The sequence below is a fragment of the Arachis hypogaea genome, chromosome 18 (assembly GCF_003086295.3).
Source record: "Arachis hypogaea cultivar Tifrunner chromosome 18, arahy.Tifrunner.gnm2.J5K5, whole genome shotgun sequence".
Classification (NCBI taxonomy): domain Eukaryota; kingdom Viridiplantae; phylum Streptophyta; class Magnoliopsida; order Fabales; family Fabaceae; genus Arachis; species Arachis hypogaea.
Genome location: NC_092053.1, coordinates 10,710,828 through 10,723,492, shown reverse-complemented (window position 1 = coordinate 10,723,492; position 12,665 = coordinate 10,710,828). Strand labels below are relative to the sequence as shown.

General features: G+C 30.7%; 2 protein-coding genes across 2 annotated transcripts; one reads left to right on the top strand and one right to left on the bottom strand.

The window, feature by feature from the left end:
- The first annotated feature begins 6,685 nt into the window (after positions 1-6,685).
- On the top strand, positions 6,686-10,336 carry LOC112770937 (mannan endo-1,4-beta-mannosidase 2). Its single transcript, XM_025815436.3, has 5 exons — positions 6,686-7,688; positions 8,038-8,235; positions 8,768-8,890; positions 9,229-9,440; positions 9,689-10,336. The coding sequence occupies exons 1-5, from the start codon at positions 7,323-7,325 to the stop codon at positions 10,080-10,082; spliced, it is 1,293 nt and encodes a 430-aa protein (XP_025671221.1). The 5' UTR covers positions 6,686-7,322; the 3' UTR covers positions 10,083-10,336.
- Positions 10,323-11,296, bottom strand: LOC112770938 (uncharacterized). Its single transcript, XM_025815437.3, has one exon. It carries the CDS (start codon positions 11,294-11,296, stop codon positions 10,514-10,516), a length of 783 nt encoding a protein of 260 aa, XP_025671222.1. The 3' UTR covers positions 10,323-10,513.
- Between the last annotated feature and the right edge of the window lie 1,369 nt (positions 11,297-12,665).

Sequence of the window (12,665 nt, the reverse complement as noted above, 5' to 3'; positions counted from 1 at the left end):
CATTGAAAAAATAATTTTTAATGGATTAAAATAATAAAAAATAGTTTAAAAGATTTTACAATATGATACAAATTTAATATTAACTATATGTCTATATATTATTTAAAACATTTTAAAGATGAAGTTTTTATGCGACTGTTTGATAGTATAATTGGAAAAAAAATTCATTTTTTATCTTTAAAATTTTATAATTTTACATTAATTTTTTTGTTTTTATATTTTTTTGTAAATGACAAAAAATTTAAAAAATTAAAAAGAGTTTAGACATTGAATTTTATTCTAATATTTTGCATGGATCTTTTAAATAATTATCTAAATTCTCACCAAAATTTAGAGTAAATTTATAATTTATTGATTAAATACAAAAATAATTTAAAATTTTGCTATTCTATACCGTAAGAGTATATCATAAAAAAATTGTTTTAATGTTATTTAAAAGTAAATTTTTTTTACGTTTTTAATATATAGAAGTAATAAATAATATTACAACACTTTTTTTATCGTATGCTTAATTTATATCTTTAGGATATGGATAGCAAAACCAAATAATTTATTATTTATAAATAAATAATATTTTTATTAAAATTTTAAAAATATTTATTTAAAAATTTAATCATTTTAACTTTTCAATAATATTTTTATTAATATCTAAATCTTTCAAAAATATTTTTTTTTTTTTTACCAAAGATATGGAGACTCGAACTCGCAACCTCTTAATTGAGTATGAGGAGACTATGCCATTTGAGCTATTGCTTCTTGGCTTTCAAAAATATTTCTTGTCCAAACCAATATTTTGCATGTTATAATTTAAATGGATAAAATTTATAATAATAACTTATTATGTAATCAGGGATTCAGGGTTGTTAGTAACGTTAGTGGTTTTAACGTTAATTCTTCTTTTACGTGTTAACTTTGTAACCACGGAGAATTTGGTTAGTCAAAATTAATATTATGGTCAAAGATAATAACAGCAGGTCTAATAATCCCAGAAGACGTTGAAGCACGAGAGCCAGAAATGACGTCACCAATCACTTTCTTAGAACTTGTCTTAAGTCGGCAACGCCACCAACTCACGAACCTACATCTGTCCTTATGATCCAAAGTCCAAATAAATACTAATATTTTTTGAGCCACAAAATATTATTAGCTTTAAATTAAAAACAAGATCTATACTAAAAAATAAAAATAATAAAAAATATAAACATTGGTAATAAATAGATTTCTAAAAATAGTGCAGTTACACATTTAAATTTTGTTGGTAACCAAATCTAATTAAGTTGGTTTAAATTTAACAAAAATTATTTTTATTACACCAGTGTATATACACATACACTTCAATAACGCAAATATATTCTTCTTCATCTCCACGTTCCTTTTTCTTTGCATTCTTCCTTCGTCTTTGCTTTTCTCCTTCTCCGTCTTCAATTCCTTCTTCTTTTTCTTTGTGTTCTTTCTTTTTCTTCGTCTTCGTCTTCCTTCTTTTTTGCGTTCCTTCTTCTTTTTCGCGTGTTTTTCCTCAATTGTCATTTTTTTATTACTGTTGTTGTTGCTGCTTTTTTCTTTTCCTCCTTTTAATTGAGGTTCATTTAGATCATAAATGAATTTGATGTATTTTTGTTGATGATTGAGTTTTTTTACTGCTTGTTCAAAATTGAACTAATTTCGATTCATTTGTGAATTAATTGAGGTTCACTTAATGTTGTTGATAAGTATTGACCAAATTTTTTATTCTTTAAGTAATTTCGGTTCATTACTTAGTTTAATTGAGATTAATTTTGATTCAGAAATAAATTGTATGAGTTTTATTAATGATTGAGTCTTTTTGATTGCTTGTTCAAAACTAAACTAATTTCGATTCATTTGTGTGTTAATTGAGGTTCACTTGATGCTGCTGATAAGTATTGACAAAATTTTTTATTTTTTAAGTAATTTCGGTTTATTTTTTAGTTTAATTGAGGTTCATTTGGATCTAGAAATGAATTAGATGTGTTTTTGTTAATGATTGAATCTTTTTGACTGTTTGTTCAAAACTGAACTAATTTCGGTTCATTTGTGAATTAATTGAGGTTCACTTGATGCTGCTATTAAGTATTGACTAAATTTGTTATTCCTTAAGTAATTTCGCTTTATTTCTTAGTTTATTTGAGGTTCATTGGATCCGGAAATAAATTCGATGTGTTTTTGTTGATTATTGAGTCTTTTTTACTGCTTGTTCAAAACTGAACTAATTGAATAGAATGGAGTGGAATCTAATGCAATTGAATGAAGTGATAATGAATCATTTAATTCTTCTTTGCTAAAAAATTTGGTCAACACTTATCAACAGCATCAAATGAATTTCAATTAACACACAAATGAACCGAAATTAGTTCAGATTTAAATAAACAGTCAAAAAGACTCAATCATTAACAAAACAGATCAAATTTATTTTTTGGATTTAAATGAACCTCAATTAAACTAAGAAATGAACCGAAATTACTTAAGGAATAAAAAAATTGGTCAGTACTTATCAGCAGCATCAAGTGAACCTCAATTAACACACAAATGAACTGAAATAGACTAAAAAATAACCAAAATTATTTAATAATAGCATCAGAAAAAAATAAAAATCAATAAAGATATTAGCAAAATATTGGTGTTATTTGTGATGACGACAATAAAAAAGAAAGATAACGAAAAAGGAAAAGAAGTAGAAGAAGAAAAAGAAGATGCAATATCGGGATGGAGAAGAAGAAGAAGGAGGAGAAGGAGAAAAAAGAGAAAGAAAAGAAAAAAGCGCGTAATTTTAAAAATAGTTATAACAAATTGGTTAGACTTAGTTAAGTAGTTTGCTTAAATATAGAGTTTTATTCTTATAAGAAATAACACTTAAAATTACAATATTTGTAAAAATATGAAATGAAACGAAAATATCACATTTTTATATCATTTTTAGAACATAATTGGTATACAATATAATAAATTTTTTTCTTTTGTATTTCAAAAATTTTGCTATCATTTTTAAGTTTTAAATATTTTTTATTTCTTCGTCATCTAATAAGAGCCGGCCCCTTCAATTCATGCTCCCCTTTTCCTAGTATGATATCTGATAAAAGGAAAATGAGAATGAAGAATTGGTATTAGATAGAATAGAATAATAAACATATTTCATTTGAGTATGATATAAAATATTTAATGAGAAATAATAAACAAACCATACGAAAATAAACTATGAATATCAGAACAAAAATTACACATCATCATAAGTTTAGTGGGTGACATGTTGATGATTTCACTTAATAATTATTTATAGTTTGATATATACTTTTGTAATAGGAATTCAAAGTTCTTTATCTTAAATACAATTCATTATTTTATTTTTCTCTTTAAACATGTGTTTACCAACATCTAATTAGTATTAACTATGTTAAGTATATACTAAAATTAATAAAAAATTATTTATTAATGTAATATATATATATATATATATATATATATATATATATATATATATATATATTAAAATATAAAATATATATTAAAAATAAATTAAATTATATATATTTATACAAAAATATATTAATTAAAATAATATAAAAAATAAATTAATTAAAATAAAATCATTCAATAAAATAACTTAATTCATGTATAATAAACATAAAACAATTAATATATAATTTCATCACGTATACTTTTTGTTGATTTTTTATATTTGATAGATTAAGTATTAATTTGTTTTGAATTAAAGCTCTATTAATAATATGAGTTGTTATATAAATCAAGTAGAATTGGAATCATCAACATTTATGTGTAGTTGTGTACATAAAATTAAAATTATTTAAAACAAAAAAATATTTATAACATAAATTTAGATCCAACATGAGTTTTGTGTTGCCTTCCTTGAGGAGAATTACGCTAATTAAGGGTTGCCCTAAGTCAGATTAATTACTTAATGATAACTAACCTCATTTGTTTTCTAAGAACTCGACTATGTTAAAGTGAGAGATATTACAATATTCAAATTTTTGTCCTTCTCTTATCATATTTTCGGCTTTACACCACCATATTATAATAAAAAATTGTGACCATAAAAAGTCAGAACAAAAATTAAACCAAACTAAACCAAAGGACAAATGATTATAACGAACTTAGAAGGAGTAGTAACATGCATTTGGTGTGATGTGAGACTACATGAAATTGAATTTGGGCTGTGGAACAAAGAAAAAATTAATTAAAGAGAAGGCCATCCAAGTGCTCTCTTGAGCCTTGACCTAAATGAAAGTAGTGCATGGTGCAGAAGTGCAAACTTTAGAGTAGAGAGATTATGATCATATAGGCACAACTTTAACAATTTAAATTTACTTATTAAAATTCATTTTGTGATTATTTTAAAACCATAATTTCTGTATCTCCATAGTGTATTCAACTACTATACCTTCACATACAAGAATTGATTTGGTTCCCCGGCCCCACTATCAAAAGGTCAGAATAAGCTGCATGGTATATATAATATATATTGTCGGTAATACTTTTTTATTTTTGCGAAAAAAAAAAAGCTTCCATTTTCAACCACTTGAGAGAAGAGCATTTTCAACCAATGCTGAAAGCTTACCATAATACCATCTTTTACTCAAATATAAACTCTTTCGGCACAAGTTAGTAAATGTACATATCCTATATATCATGTAATAGTCATGTAGAACAAAATGCATGCACCATTTTCTTTTCATATATATATATATATATTGCACATGATATTTTTTGATCGACCGATCAAGAATTAATCTGTCATAAATCTGAATTTTTAACTTCTATTATTAACTAATAAATTATTACATACACAAATAAAATTTAAATTTTTCACGCTTACTTAATTACTGTCAATCAATCTAAATGATTTCTAACTTGGATATACTTATAGAAGAATTATTTGGTTCATTTCTTCTTTGGTAGGTGGAAAATGATTTTCCAACTCTATTTGTCATTTTGGATTGGAAAGAGAAAGACATAATTAATCATCTAAATCCATTAAAGATTCAAAGCATTAACGTTTGGTTGTAACGAGAAATCTTAATTATACACCTTTAGCTCACACTCATTGAAGGTCCCACACTCGATCTCACTCAAAATCATATATGACTGGCAATAAAATAAACCTACAAAAAACGGAAAAGATTGAGAGTGATTTCCTAGCTTCCCATAGAAGAGTTATTAAGACCCTTTTATGGCAATCTTTCTTATTAAATGGTTCATTTAACTTGCCACTACTTTAGTATTTAGCTTTTGCATGGCTTGTTTCTAGTTTCTTGTTCATTTTAGGTAAAACATTGGTAAAATTGGTAACTATAAACGTAATCATGATTCCAAAAAGATTAAAATCAAGGTTGATAGTTTAGGAGTTAGATTATATATTTTTTTTGTTAGGTACTTCCGAGTTTGAAAGGGACAAATTCTGAATCAAGATTCAAGAAGATGGTCATGGAGGACCATGTTTAGGTCAATTGCTTCGCTTACATGGATGCATGAAAAAAGTAAGATTAATTAACATTTAGGGTTTTGTATAGATATACATTTTAAATATTACTATTATAACAGAATTTTCCTCTATTTTTTATTTAAGTAAACTATTCATCCAAATTTAGATAAATTTATTCATAAATTAATGGAATTAGCTTTTTAATTACAAAAAATAATCTTTATATAATAAATATAACCAAATATTAGTTTTATTTATCGATAAGTTTTCAGTATTTTAAACATTTATAAATAAAAATAATAGCATATTCATTTTTCATAAATACAAAGTTAATATAAAATTAATTTTGTTTATTTATAAATAAATTTACTAATATTTTAAGTTTTATAAATAAAAATAGTACTTTATTTTTTATTTATTTATTTTTCATTACTTTTCCTCTTTTCTACAAGTAGTAATATAACCAACGTACGGTTTTACCTGAAAAAATAAATTAATAGGGTTATCATTGAAAATTATTTTCTAAACAACCAATATAAATTTCAATAAAAGATATATAGTACTAGACTTACAAGTGTACTTTCAGAAGATTTGGTAATTAGCAAATACTAAATGAAGGAAAAGGATGACCCACAAATGCACGATAGTAAATTGAATAGTGGCATGATGTTCCTAATCCTTAGAAAAAGGGTTCTTCTGGTACAATGGGGCATATGCCAAATTAATTCTCGCTTCATGACTTCATAGTTCCAATTTCCCTTTCCCAGCACATCCAAGTTATAGCCTAATTAATTAATTTAGATTAGTATCCCATAAAATAAGTATTAGAGATTTAAATTATATTTTGTATATGTAATAATTTATTAACTAATAATGTTAATAAATTATAACTTAAATAATATATTTTTTTATTTTTATCTAAAATTTTTGAATTTAAATCTCAATCTTAATTATAAAAAAAATATTATTAACCAATAATAAATTTTTAGAGAAAGTCTAGAAAACTAATATTTTTGTTGAAATTTGGTCAGCATTTTACTATAAAAAAAAAATAATTAATCTTACATCATTAAATATCATCTTACACCATTAAAAATATTGATAATGGCTAATTTGATGATTAAACATCACAAATCCTGCTATCCGTAGCACTCCTCAAATTTTTAAATAAAAACTTAAATTAACAACAAATTAATCGTTAAGGTATAGAATTTCGCGAGAAACCAAAAGAAGTTACAGCAGAAATTACCAGTTACCAAACCACACTATCACAGTTCACATCGACACTAACATTTCACCGCACACACTCTCCGTCATCATCATCATCATCCTCATCATCCCCACTTGACAATTTTTGACTGGTTTTGAAGATAGATAAAACCCCAAAGCATAGCCATGTGATTCTATCTCAGCTCAATTTCAATGCATGAGCTGAAATAGGAAGCTGCAACCATAAGCAATTCCTCATAATTTATGCACACTCATCGCCCTCTGCTCATCTCATTATACCATTTACATTCCCCAAGTTGCTGCAACTTACAAACTTGTCAAAACTCAAAATTCCCCAAAATGCATTATTGTTGGGGTCACTAGATTTTCTTTTCCATTTTGTTGGTACTCAATAAAGTCGATGCCTTTCAAGGCCGTCCATACTATTTCTCAATCTTGAAAGAGAGAGATCCAGACACTTCAACCAATTGGGGTGTTAAGAACCGCAAAATTCAATTCTGGGTTAGCTTCAGCAATCTCCAATAAAGTGCGACTAATTCACTATAAATTTTTGGCCTTTCCGAACAAAGGGCCAAAAGGGTACTCGAGAATCCCAACAATTCGTTAAATTTCTTCGGTTTAACCCACCCCTCAGATAATGGTCTCAGGAAATGGCGTGTGTTTCCCTATTCTGGGTTTTGCATCCTTTTTGCTTTTCTTTTATATGTCTTTCGGAAGCTTAAGGTTCAGCTTTCTATTTGAGGAAAATGGAAAACCGTTGTCGTTTGTGGAGAGGAACGGGACGCAGTTCGTGTTGGATGGAAAAGCCTTATATGTGAATGGTTGGAACTCTTACTGGTTAATGGGGCAATCAGTGGAAGTGTATAATAGGCCAAAGGTGCGTGAAATGCTGCAAAATGGTGCAAAGATGGGTTTCACAGTTTGTAGAACTTGGGCGTTCAATGATGGTGACTACAATGCCCTTCAAATTTCACCTGGCCATTTTGATGAGCAAACATTCAAGGTATTTCTTGCATTATAGCACATAATTTTCAGGGAATTTTGCAGTAATATTGGATGTTATTGTTCCTAGATTTCAGTATCATGATTGTGTTTTGGTCCGTCTGTTCCGTGTTTCACGCTGGGCACCGACAATTTTTTCCCCTTTATTTTTTATTCTGTATTTCTATTTGTTTATTTATTTATTTAATGAATTTAATGGTGATGCCGAATTTTTTTATTCTTGTCCTTTTGTTTTGTTTTGTTTGTTAATCTATTTTAGGCTCAATTCGTTTTGCCTATGCTACAAGTTGTTTAAGGTTTAGCATGATTTGCAATGAATGGAAACTGTGTTGAGGATTGGTGCTTTGCAGGCCTTGGATTATGTCATAGCAGAAGCGAGGCAAAATGGTATTAGGCTGCTTCTTAGCTTGGTGAATAACTTGCAAGCTTATGGTGGGAAGACTCAGTATGTAAAATGGGCATGGGAAGAAGGGGTAGGGCTAAGCTCATCTAACGATTCTTTCTTCTTCGATCCGTCAATCCGTAGTTACTTCAAGAATTATGTCAAGGTATGATAAGCCTGTCTTTCTTTTCTGTGAATACTCTCTGTTTTCTGTTTCCTTATCTATGCTAAATTTCAAGCATAGATGACCGGTGTGGCGGTGTACACTTTTCTACACCATCCTAATACTCACGATGCTTAGTTAAGTTTATGTAAGTTTTAACATATAGGGTTAAGTAGGGAATTGCAAGATTACTGTATTGCCACTACTTTTACCTATGGTGATGCCTGATTGCTTATCTATTGCCGCTAATTGCATGGGAATTCGTTTTACCTATGTTGATGCATGATTGCTTTAATCCTTCTTCAAGGACCTGATTCTTGATTTGTTGTCCTCGTTGCTTTCATTTTTTCCCCCTTATATATGAATATGAAGCTTGCATCTCTTGCCCTTCCAAAAATGATTATTATCTGTAGTTCTCTTTGAAATCTAAATTGTATGATGACAGTGTTGTTTTGCTGACTTTTCAATTTTAGCTGCATGTGTACATGAGGCTGGTTTTATTTCAATTAATACTTTAGTCTCAATTTTTCTGCAGACTGTTTTGACAAGGAAAAATACTATCACCAAAATTGAATATCGAAATGACCCCACCATTTTTGGGTGGGAATTGATTAATGAACCCCGTTGCATGTATGATCCTTCTGGTGACACTCTCCAAGTAAGTCCTATACCTTATATTTAAATATGCTAATTAAAAGTTTGAATGACTACTTGAACTTACGATTGAGCCTACAATAAGAAGATTAAAAGGTTCAAATTTCTGCAGAAACTTGACAACTCACTATTTCATTGTCAGATTTGATATTATAGATTGCTGAATATCCATCTTGTGGCCATTAGATAATTGTGATACTCTGAAGTTTTGATTCTGCAAAACGCATTAAAACAGGGCACCTTTTGAAGGTTTTAACTCAAGTAACTAAAATGTAGCAAGAATCTTATTGCTTCTTAGTTCTTACATTGATATCTTAGTGTGCACTTATTGACATATTGCAGGAGTGGCTTGAAGAAATGTCAAGTTTTGTCAAATCAATTGACAAGAACCATTTGCTGACTATCGGTCATGAAGGTTTTTATGGTCCTAATGACCTGAAAGACTCAACTGTTAACCCCAAGTATTGGGCATCCCGACTTGGAATTGATTTCATCCGGAACTCCAACATCTCGAATATTGATTTCACCTCGGTCCATATCTATGCTGACCATTGGTATGCATCGCATGAATGCTGTTTTTGTAATGTGTAGTTTTAGATTTTCTTAGCTTCACCTAAATTTATAAGAGCCAGAGGGCAAAAGCTACAAAAAGGAAGGCTTGTGTCTTAAGTCTTCAAATTTTGCCACAACCAACAATAGTTCTTTTGAAACTTGCATTTTAATGCCTTTTAAAATCAGGATTCTGATTATATACATAAGTAATATGCAATATTAATTTACCTACGTATTTATTTTTGCCTAGGTTTCATGATCAATCATTTGAAGACCAACTGAAATTTGTTTCCAAGTGGATGCTTTCCCACATTGAAGATGGTGACAATGTACTGAATAAACCCGTCGTGTTCTCCGAATATGGATATTCAGAATTCAACAAGAACTTTTCATTTTCAGACAGAGAAAAGATGTATAGAAGAGTTACAGACATAATCTACAAATCTGCTAAGAAGAACAAGTCAGGAGCAGGTGCTTTGGTTTGGCAATTCTTAGTTGGGGGAATGAATGAGTTTTCTGATGAATATGGTATGGTCCCATGGGAAAGTTTATCAACCCACTCACTCTTTATTGAGCAATCATGCAGATTGGCCAAACTCAAACAATTGCCCCAACAGTATCCAAGTTTCAAAGACCTTTGTTAGCAAAAAAACATGGAGGTAATTTGTATAGCAAGTTTTCATCATAAGACATGGATCCTTGGGGCTGCTTCATGAGAGGGTTCATCGCCAAAATTACACCGTATTGATTTGATTCGTTGAGTATAAATTACAGTTGATAGCATAGACTAGAGACTATTATAAAACATGGCATTGTTTCAGATTGTTTTATACTGTTCTAAACAAAATGTACAAGTCAAGAATCTTAATAAAATATGATGCAAATTTTTGTGCTAGAATCATCGAAAATTCTTTACTTTTCCACAGATCAGAGAAGCTTCCAGCATAAAAAGGGCAAAAGAAAAATTGAAAACAAAAGAAAAAAATTTGGAAAATGCTAGCCCTGTTTCTCCCTAAAACCCTAAAAGATTAAGAACAAAGAAAACAACAGTGTAGCTAATTACATAAGATAGAGTCTAATTGGATCTACTCTTAGCCAACCTCGGTGAAGTTCTAACCACATTCGAAGAATTAGATCTCTTTTCAACTTGACCACTCTTTTTCTCCTTTGGATCCGATGATTTATTGGACTCATCAACCACCTTGTTCGTCACAGCTTCACCACCCTTCATCAACCTCCGGCGACTTCTCTTTGTGCTCGCTGACACCGAATCCAATACATCATTTGGAACCGCATTTAAATCCAGATTGTCAGCCACGTCAGCACCTCCGTTCTCCGAAGCCACGCGATCAAAATCGTCGCCGAGTTTCTTCACCAACCGCCTTCCAACGCAGCGCTTTGAATCCTTAGCCTTGGACTTAGCCTTAACCCTAACCTCCTCTTCCTTCCCCTCTTCATTCTCTTCGTCCTCTTCGATCAGCGCTGTGAGCCTTCGGCGCTTGGGTGCAATAGGAGCGGGAGGCGGGGGAGGAGAATCCACAGCGGGCCTCTTGGATCCGCGGGAGAGCGTGGGCTTGAAGTGAGGTGGCGGGCTTTGGGATTGGGCCCCGGAGTGAGAGAGAGACTCGAGTTGAGCGCGGAGTCTGTCGACGTTGCCTTCGATTTTGCCCTGAAGGTGGAGGCGCTTGAAGGAGAGACCGCCCATGGACCAGTGGGCCTCTCTGGCCCAAGACATGAGTGGGTCAGCGACGGAGACAGGGGGGTCAACGCGGTGGTCGTTGAACTTGACGTCGGTGTAGATGCGAGGGCGGGGGAGGCTTGTGCCGTAGAACTTGCCTGGGCCAAGGGACACTACCATCTTAATCTTGCTACTGAATGAATGGCGAAGATCTACAGAGAGAGGAGTGAGGGAGGGAGTGAGGGAGTGAATTGGTAAGTGTGGATTGGGGATGGTGTGATTGTTGTTGTTGTTAGTGTTAAATAGAAAGAAATAAAGAAGGATGAAGTGTGGAAGGAGAGGGAGCGAGTGATGGCGGGAACGTCACCTTGGCGGGACGGGTTTGGCGCCTGCGGGAAAAAGGGGTGAAGTTGGCGCCTCTGCTGAATTATGTGAAAATTTTGGCGGCTTTTCTCTTTGGGATGTGTTAAATAGATTCAGATTACCTAATGATGGCTAGGCCAGGAGGAAAATGTCACAATGATGGTTAAAATTTGAAAAGTGTATCCAAATCAATCCTCAACAATTTTAAAAATAAAATTTTAGTCTATAAAAAAATTTAATATACACATTAATTTTTAAAATTTTACTTCGTTTTTTTTATTAGAATAATTACTCAAATTAATCTCTAAGCATTTTAAAAATAGATATTTTAGTCTTCAAAAAAATTAATATAAGGATCAATTTCGAATATTTTTTCTGTCAGATATAACAATCTCATTCATTTTATTTTTACTATATATCAATTTTTATTATTATTAATAATGGAACTGCTAAAACTTGAGAAGGGGAGTTGAATCAAGTTAACTCAGAAATGACGTTCTTATACTCTATTTTCGTGGAAACTAATTATGCAGGAAATTTTTTTGTTTTGTCTCTAAAACCAGATAGAAACAGAGAAGGGAAGAAGAGAATAAAGTCAGCATGTATTCTGGTTCGATTTTCAAGTGTCGTGAAATTTACATCCAGTCTCCATCACAATGATGGAATTTTCACTATAATCAAACAAATTACAAATATCAATACTAATGAATTACAACCTAATTCATCTAGTATCTTTCGCTAAACTTTCTATCCCAAAGCCTAGCTACCCAAGTGCTATCCCAACTTGAAAGGAAAACCTAACCAGATTCAGACCCACTAAGTGTTATCCCAATTTGGAAAGGAAAACTAATTCTAGTTCAACAAAATCAAATACACATAAACAATTCTTTGACTTTTTCATGCATCTCTCTTACCTCTTCTCTCATGAGTTATGACTTTTTCAACTCATATTCATAAGCCTTTTTCTCAAATACAGAAAAATGATAATAGATATCTATAACAAAAAAAATCTGAAATAAAGCACAGATTAAAGAAAAATGATTTCAACTTAAGTGTTTTGAGATGATACTCTTGTATCACTTTCTTTTCCTTGACTTTAATTGATGTTGTGACTTGTGAGGCCAGCTTTATAGGATGAAGCTTTCCCCTCAAAGTTCAACACTGTCTCTTTCAATTCCTTTCTTAA

Coding starts and splice junctions, on each gene's coding strand:
- LOC112770937 (XM_025815436.3), top strand. CDS start 7,323: ATGGTCTCAGGAAATGGCGTGTGTTTCCCTATTCTGGGTTTTGCATCC. Junction 7,689..8,037: donor TTGATGAGCAAACATTCAAG/GTATTTCTTGCA, acceptor GGTGCTTTGCAG/GCCTTGGATTATGTCATAGC. Junction 9,441..9,688: donor CATATCTATGCTGACCATTG/GTATGCATCGCA, acceptor ATTTTTGCCTAG/GTTTCATGATCAATCATTTG.
- LOC112770938 (XM_025815437.3), bottom strand. CDS start 11,296: ATGGTAGTGTCCCTTGGCCCAGGCAAGTTCTACGGCACAAGCCTCCCC.